Source organism: Neurospora tetrasperma (genome assembly GCF_000213175.1).
Source record: "Neurospora tetrasperma FGSC 2508 unplaced genomic scaffold NEUTE1scaffold_1, whole genome shotgun sequence".
NCBI classification, from domain to species: Eukaryota; Fungi; Ascomycota; class Sordariomycetes; order Sordariales; family Sordariaceae; genus Neurospora; species Neurospora tetrasperma.
In genome coordinates this window covers 2939603-2948234 of record NW_009799099.1, presented here as the reverse complement: position 1 = coordinate 2948234, position 8632 = coordinate 2939603, and the positions used below count along the sequence as shown (strand labels likewise).

General features: G+C 50.2%; 2 protein-coding genes across 2 annotated transcripts; one reads left to right on the top strand and one right to left on the bottom strand.

Moving 5' to 3' along the window:
• Positions 1-838: 838 nt before the first annotated feature.
• NEUTE1DRAFT_127651 (uncharacterized protein) lies at positions 839-2442 on the top strand (the record flags this gene model as incomplete). Its single annotated transcript, XM_009849751.1, has 2 exons — positions 839-1040; positions 1097-2442. The coding sequence occupies 2 exons, from the start codon at positions 839-841 to the stop codon at positions 2440-2442; spliced, it is 1548 nt and encodes a 515-aa protein (XP_009848053.1).
• A 1278-nt stretch (positions 2443-3720) lies between these two features.
• On the bottom strand, positions 3721-6432 carry NEUTE1DRAFT_127650 (uncharacterized protein; the record flags this gene model as incomplete). The annotated part of the gene is made up of 1 exon (XM_009849750.1): positions 3721-6432. The coding sequence occupies one exon, from the start codon at positions 6430-6432 to the stop codon at positions 4045-4047; it is 2388 nt and encodes a 795-aa protein (XP_009848052.1).
• Between the last annotated feature and the right edge of the window lie 2200 nt (positions 6433-8632).

Genomic DNA, 8632 nt, shown 5'->3' with positions numbered 1-8632 from the left:
ACCCGCAGACACACCTTCCAACTTTTCCAGACTCTTATCTCATCCAGAGGTGCCGTGTTCCCCTCTTTCCCTTCAAGGCAGCCAAAAAGGTACAATCTTACCCTTACCCGCGCACCAACGCCGTGAAAAGCTTAGTGTAAAGGGTGCTCCCGTTACCGAACCGATTGCCGTCTTTCAGTAGATGGTCCTGGACGTTCCTCATACGGAGCACATGTAAACGCAGCCGTTAGTACCATACTATCCTTCAAGCGGGTTGAGCATGTCTCCCGATAATCCTACCGAAGGTACTGGGCCCCTTCTCTACATTCCCTTTAGGTTTCGGGATGTAAGCCCGGATTGCACTTCTGCTTTCCCATGAAAATCCGCTCAAGGTGCCCACTGTACCAAAGAAACATGGTGTCACAAAGGGGTCGAGGTTGTGATCCTGAATATCACCCGGGAGTTCACTTCGGGACTCCAAACACAACTCCACGCCAGAAACCCAACTCAATTTATACATCTACCCGGCTTCTTCTACACCTCAATGCTGGGTTCTTGTTTTGTGTGTTTCCCATACCACATCAACAAGTTCGAGGTTTCAGATATCCTCGGCTTCAAGACCGCCATCGACCCGTATCAACAAGTAACTATCACAGCAAAGTAGCACTGTGTTCATTGAGACCCCAATCTCAAAAAGTTCATCACGTCGAGGGCAACAAAATTGTTCGGAGAAAGCTTGTCTGCACGACACTGACGAAAGCTCCCGTCTATAACAAAGGGTCTCTGTCACCCAGCTGGATTTCACCCATACCACACAAAAGTACCACCAGCACCACCATACTCATACACATACCTCAAGATGGGACCGAGCAGAGACGCTTGTGACCGGTGTCATACCATGAAAACCCGGTGTCAACGAACTCCGCAAACTCGGGAATGTGTCCGATGCAACCGACTCGGTATCTCGTGTACTTACTCTCCTCCGGGCCGGACCGGTCGCCCACTGGGTGCTCGCAAGGGGGGTTCCGAGAAGGGCAAGAAAGAAGCGGCCGAAAGGAGCAGTCAGTTTCCTGCTTTCCTAATTTCTAAAGGGTGATTTATTGACGTTCTCATACAGGAAAAGGGGGACGCAGTTCACCAATGGTAAAAACGCATATGTCTGCGTCATTGGGAATTCCAACGCCCGGACTCGATCACAGTCTGCAGATGATGCCCGACGGGAACTCGGGGGTAAACCCGAGTCTTCTCGGCGACTTCGACCTGTTTTCCGCTTCTGCTTACCAAGCGGAGCTTGACTACCTCTCCTTCCCTTTCATGGACTCCTTCCTCGCTGAAAGCGCCGGTGACCTCACATTTGCACTTTCGAGCGCCATGGATTCGCAACCATCCTACTCCTCTGGATCTTCCAGCCCTCCTGGCTCATCGTCTCCGCGCACCCCCGCGACACCACATCAACAATCCTTCCAGCCCTTTTCCGGTCATGATCAGCGCGCATGGAGTGTAAACAACACCGACTCTTCTTCAGACCCGGGCTCACCATCTTCTCTTTTCACTGAGAACATATTCTCCCCATCCTTCATTCCCAAGCCGCCTCGAAACCAATATTTCCCCTCGGACGAGCGCAGCGACAACGGCGAAGGCGATGGAGAGATTCTTGTCCGTCTTCTTGACCTGCAAGCCCGCATATCCAAGCTCGTCAAGCATCTTAACGGAGGTCGTGGATCCGCAATTGACTGCGAAGAGGTTTTAAACGCAGGCAAATCGCTGATCAGCTTGCTCGACAGCGTTGGCGCTCCCTCCAGATTCTTCTCCAGTTCATCTTCCTCGCCATTTTCAGACAGCAGGATGTCCGAGCCAGCTAGTCCCATGTTCTCTAGCAGCTCGAGGTCGACCTCCTCATCCACATCTTCTGCGCTACTATCTTTGGAAAACACAATCCCCAGCAACGTCCTGATCCTTTCTCTCTCTAGCTGTTACGCAACTCTGCTCCATGCCTACGACTTACTGGCTAATCGCCTGCATCATCATCAACAGCAACACAGTCACAGCCATTGTCAGAAATATGTTTCAGGCATACAAACGCCGCTGCTCAGTCCTGCTTCGTCTATCTCTTCTTTCTCACCCATAGAACAACAGCAGGGTTATTTTTTCAGCAATGGGCTGAGACACCAAGCACAACAGCCACTGGACGGTAATAATGCCCACCTTCATGCTATGGCGCAGATGGTGCAAAAGCTCAAGCATACGTTGCAACGTTGCATGGGAAGGCTGGGTCAGGGAAGTAGTGGAAGCAACGGAGCGCTCGGTGCAAAGAAGAAGAAGAAGCAGAATCCGAATGTGCATTTGGATGTGGAGAGCTGCTGTAACGCAGGTGATGATGACTTGCTGATGAGCCTTTCCAAACCGGCGTTACTGGAGATGGGATGGGGAGAGGAGGAGTTGTGGCAGGGCATGAACTGGTGATGATGACCTTGTAAACTCTTTTTGCCGTATCTACCTATTTTGTTGCTCGCCTGTGATTGTCACACTCTCTCTTCTATCTCTTGGACGTGTTTTCGATGGGGGGGGGGTTTTTTCTTTTTTTCTTTTCTTTTTTCTCCTTTTCTTTTTGGTTTTTGCGAAAGGGAAGCATTGGGATGATGTGCCGGCGGCTTATTGCTTTTGATGGAATAAGGTTCATAGAAGGTATGATCATGTTGGAATAGGAGGAATACACATAAAGAGCTTATTGCTTTTGATGGAATAAGGTTCATAGAAGGTATGATCATGTTGGAATAGGAGGAATACACATAAAGAGCTTATTGCTTTTGATGGAATAAGGTTCATAGAAGGTTTGATCATGTTGGAATAGGAATGCACATAAAGATCATAACGATGAAGGATTCCCTGTATTGAACTTTACACCAAGAGAAATCACACGATTGGTTGAGGTCTTGTTAACATCGCCTAAATAACTTGGTTCGGTCATCTGTTGTTGTCTGTCCGGGTCCGTCTCAATCTTCCCGGGCAAGAGAGAGCAAGCATAGAGCAGCCAAAGATGAACCCGAGATTCGGTCTCAACTGAAAAGGCTAACAATTTAAGTGGCATCCTTTCGTTATACTGACTTCCAGAAAGAACCAAAATTGTCAATATCTAGGGATCCCTGCCCATACTGTACATTTGTCTGATATGGAACTGGCTCGATCGTATCGTGTATTTTCATCTCTACCTGCATTTCGTCCGAACCTCCAACCCGGCTTGGTGGGGAACCATGCTTATTTTAACATTGAGGTTGATTATAGCCACACTCCACGAACATGGGGAACTATCAATGGATGTATACAGCCGAGAAAGCTATGAGGGAAGGTCCAAAACCGAGTGGCCCTTTCTCGATAATAGTTTATTTTTGGAAATGATATAATCATTAGTATTGATTGGTGATTATGACGCTCTTTCATCCGAGAATCACATAAGCCCGCATGGCTCAGTGGTAGAGCGCATCACTAGTAATGATGAGGTCGTCAGTTCGATTCTGGCTGTGGGCATTAACTTTTTCTATTGTTCTTTTTTTTATTTTGATGCTTTTGCACGATCACCCCTTTTTTTCTTTTCAAAATTTCTTGGGGCACTCCGTCGTGCTTCGCCTTTCTTTTCCCTATCCTTTTTTTCTCCTTTCTCTAGTCCACTTGTAGCCAACTACATTCATATCTACATTTTGTCGCAAATTGTGTTTTCCTTCCGTCAGCAGCTGGGTGATGTTTATCTTCATGATCATTAATTCTTCTAAATGTCTAAATCTATCGAGCTTAGCTCTACACACGCACACAAAACAAACATATAAATGGGAAAGAAAAGTGTAGACAGAAAGGTGGAATATAACAAGGATGAGATATTGTCGTCACAGTCATGACAAAGGAAGAAGGAAACAAACCGAAAGAAGATGAAAGAGTTGTATGAAAGCCCAAGAACCTACCAGACTCCAATAACTCCATGGCCGAAAACGCTTCTAATGCATCAACCACTCCTCCACCATATCCCCTTGTCAAGCCGGTAACATTGACGAACCTCTCTATCTTTCATCGCTCTCACTTCATCATCGACTCCAACACGCTCCCCGCCTTAATCTCCATCTCCTCAAACTCCCCTTCATCCGTACTCTGAATAGTAACCGCCCCACCCGCCCCAATCCGCCAGACCTCTTGTTCCTCCAACTTGTTTCTTACCAGCGTTCTGATGACCACCGCAAAGTCTCCTGCGCCACCAACATCCATATAACCTAGCACACCCGCATAGACACCCCTCGGCCGCTTCTCCATATCAACCAAAATCTCGCACGACCTTTTCTTTGGCGCCCCCGTCATCGATCCCGGAGGCAACGAGTTCTTGAGGACATGCAGCCCCCTGGGGGCGCCGGGTAGTTCCGCGGGGGGTAGTTGGCCCTCGATGACGCTCACGAGCTGGTACACCTTCTCGTACTCCTCCATCACCATCAGCTTGGACACCCAGGTGTTGTCGGCGCCGACGACGCCGGACAGGTCGTGGCGGATGAGGTCGACGATCATCAGGTTTTCGGCCCGTTCTTTGCTACTGTTGAGGATTTCGCTGGCGATGGAGTGGGTCATCCCGGGGCCCTTTTTTACAGTGCCCTTGATGGGTCGGAACTGGCAGTGGCCGCCGCGTGACCAGGAGAGAAAGCGCTCCGGGCTGGTACCGACGATAGATATGTTGGGCAGGTTGAGGTAGGCGCCGTGCGGGGCTGGGTTGTTAAGGCGCATCTTCTTGTAGAGGGACCAGGCGTCGAGGGGTGAGTGTGAGTTGGAGGATGGGTCCGAGGGGATGACGATGGAGCTCTCGTCTGTGAGGCAGAGCTCGTAGGAGTCGCCGGCTCGGAGATGGTCTTGGCAATTTTGGACTTGCGCGCGGTAGGAATCGCCGGTCGGGCGGGTGATGGTGGAGCGGGCGAGTGTGTCGTTGAGGTGACGAGTATCCGCAATGGAAGTGAGTGACGGGCATCCAGATTTGCTGGAGGCAGCAGAAACGGAGTCGATAAGGCTGCCGACACGGAGAATCCAGGTCCAATCATTGGGCAGAAGGGATTGGACGTAGATCTGGTTGGTATGGTGATCGATAACGATGCTACGGTGGATAAAGGCAAAGTTAATGTCGGGGATAGCTGAGCCGTCGGTTGGCTTTTCGGGAAGCCCGACGTCAATGGTCTCAAGTCCGGCCTCGTACGAAATATACCCCATAAACCCGCCCCAAAAGGGGCTGTCGGCGGGCAGGTGACCGGCAATAAACCTGTCCATATCGGAGCGCAGCTTGGACCGATCGATTTCCTGGTTCTGGGGGTAGTAGATATCGAGAGCCTCCTGAAAGAGAGGCCAGCATTCTTCGATCGAATCGATGTTCTTGAAGTGATTGCCATATCTGAGCGTGCGGTCATAAGAGCTGTAGGTGACGTTCGCGGTCTTACCGGGTACGACGAGTCCAAGAATATCGAAGCGACCCATGTTATGTCCTTGCGAGTCCAGAAGGATGACCTCGTCATCTCGGTGACCGAGCTTCTCCAGAAGAACAGTGGGGGTCACACCCTGAGCTGGATATTTGGCCCAGCGGAGGAAGATGTCATCACGGCCGGCAGCCGAGCGCAGTTCCTGTGCGAGGTGAGATGCCTGTAGATGACCAGACTGAATAGGTGCGTCCACAAAGAAGCTGGAGAGCGAGTTGGGTAGATAACGACCAGGTAGCTCCATGGTCTTGACCCGACCGTTGTGGGCCGACCACTGAAGGGCATGCCTCCACCAGTTTACTAGCAAGTCCTTGCCAGCTTCCGAGGTACAGATGGATTCGGGATGAAACTGACATCCCCAGAACGGCTTGGAGACATGGCGCACAGCCATCAACACTGGGCCGTTATTCCCATCGCTAAGATCCCAAGCGAGAGGCAACAGATCAGGGCATACATTGTTTGGTTGCCAGAAGTGGGTCGGGCGAGCTCCTGTCAGCTCGAGATCGGCATGAAGCGAGTGATACTGAGTACAATCGAGATCACCGAGTCCCTTGAGAATATCGGTACCTTGGTGCGTGGATCGGCTGACAATGCCATGGCGGGGGCTCTCGAGTCTCTTGACATCGGCACCATGATTGAGGCACAGAGACTGGAAGCCGAGGCAGATGCCAAAGATGGGAAGGAGTTCTGAGTCACTGAGAGCCCAGAGCTTGTTAATGAAGCCAACATCTTGGGGGTTTCCAGGATGACCGGGTCCGGGCCCGATGACAACGCCATCCACGGCCCGAAGCAGCGTGTGAAGATCCCTATCCGCCTGCTTGTCGTCGATGCGAACCATGATGACATTTGCGCCTAGACGCTCCTCGAGAAGACCGATGATATTGTTTGTGAAAGAGTCAAAACAGTCGACATAGAGGATGGAGAGTTGCTCATTGAGTGGCGTGGTTCTTGTTACTGAGCCCATGGTGATTGTGATATGCGAAGAACGTGTGAGGTACAAGTCAAACGAAGCCGAGAAGAAGAGCCGGGCGAGGCGACTGATATATTGGGGGGATACAAAGTGAAGCCTGTAGGACTTAGAACGGAGTGTCTCGAGAATGTGTCTTGCGTTGCCCGCGTATCCTGTGGAGTCGTCTTGGGTTGAAGTTGTCGAGACTGTCGAGGAAAACTCAGAGTTGGTTGGCAGAATCCGAGTATAAATGAGCATCGGACAACCTCCAAATCATGTCCAGATGGCCGAAATTATCAGCCGACTGAAGCCATCAACAAACGACTTACAATGGTATCAAATCCTTCCATATCCATTAATGCAACACCGTCCACATGTAGACTCGGCGGCTTGTCGTGTCTCTTCCGTCAAAGATGTCGCTTACTTGGCTACACTCGACTAGAGACTCAATCGAGCGAGTTTGGTAGAGAAGTGGTACATGGTACTGAAATCGGTACCTTGGCCCGGCGCCAACACGTTTGACTTGCACACCAAGAGCGTGCATGGCGAAATGAAACCGCGTCAATCGGGGATGAAAAGGGGGGACGGAGAAGGAAGAAAAACTACATGACTACATTCCTAGTACATATTAGATGGCAGGTTCAACTCTCCACAACAGTTGATGGGGAACCCGAAATGAATGGTTTAGGCAAAGGTACTTACTGTAATGGGTCGGAAAGAAGACACCTCGTAAAGAATGGGAAACTTGGCCAGTCAGATGGGAATCTTATGACAGCGGATAGCGGTTTTCTGGCATGGCGATAGTCATCTGCGAGTTATTTCAGCCTCTGTCAAGACAATACAGTATGCACATGTCTACATCCGCTCATGTCCGCGATCCTACCACATAATGGTGTATGGCGTATGGCATTCCGGTGTAGCACAAAATAACTGAGTGGTTGAGACAACGATTGCGTGCAGGTGAAAACCAAATATCGTTTGCTCAGTAGACCAAGGTGGTAGTGTAGTAGAAGCTTTCTGGAACAAGTGAGATAGAAGTTGTCAAAGCGATGCTTTGTGTAGCCCCCGGCGGCTTTTGCGGGGTTTCGCGGAGCATTTTGAAGGTAACTTACCCATGCACCTGCTGTGTGACAGTGCGACTGTCACCACCACTCTATCCAAGTTGTAACCTACTGTGATATGGTCATATGCGTTGATACGACGCGATGATGTGCATGTTCTTCTCTCATGTCTTCCTGCCTCTGGTCCATCTTTGCTAACCGAACTTCGAACCCCGGCCGGGGGAAAGCCAAATGAAAGGATTGCCGCGCAGAAGAGGATGATTATGTGCATAGGTATGGAGATCTTGACTCTCTGCCGCGTTTTGAAGACGAGAATTCGCATTCGTCAGTAGCTTTGCGATCGTAGTGACTTGCAGGAAAGCGTTGCGCCATGACGGGAACCCCGTAGCCACACTGCCACTGTAGCGTACTGTTCAGTACTCGATCCTTCCGGTACTCCATGCCGGCAAAACTGTGACAAGAAGGGAATGGCTTCAGCCCATCTCGTTTACAGCCGCTATTATGCTTCTCAATTGTCGGTGGTCAAGGGCTGGCGCCCTTGTCAACAGTATTAGTCAACTCCAAATGACACCTCGTTCTAAACCGGAGAGCATACTTACATTGGACTTTTCTTCGTCCAAGTAGGTAACTTCTCATGCGAGATAGTTCATAGTTGTTAGATTCCGAAAGGGGTAAGACCATACAGCTGCGAAGCCCTCATGTAAACGGCTTGAGCTAGGTACCGCGCCGCAAGGGTTGTCCTTTGAGAATGGGGCTTTGCGGCCTGTGATCGTGAATGCAGGCTAACGGTACTTAGCTTTGGACCTCATACATGGAGCTTTCAGGGTCTCTGCTGGCATACTGCGCAGGACATGTGCCACAGATTGAGAAGGTCCATCTGGGATCTAATCAAATCGAACCCAGACTATACAGCAGTCAAAGACATGAGCCTCATACTTGACCGCTGTTCAGTGGTAGAGTGGCACATTACTTCATGGGTAGTACGGCAGTGGCTGGGGCTCAGTCAATGCCGTATGTCCGGGACTTTTGCCATCGGTACCTTAGATAGGGTCACTTTTCCATATCGTGATATCGGATTCTGGGAATCCCTGTACCGAACCTTGCTATCCTTGATGGACTTCAGATCCTGTATGGAGCATCTTTGGTACACAGAT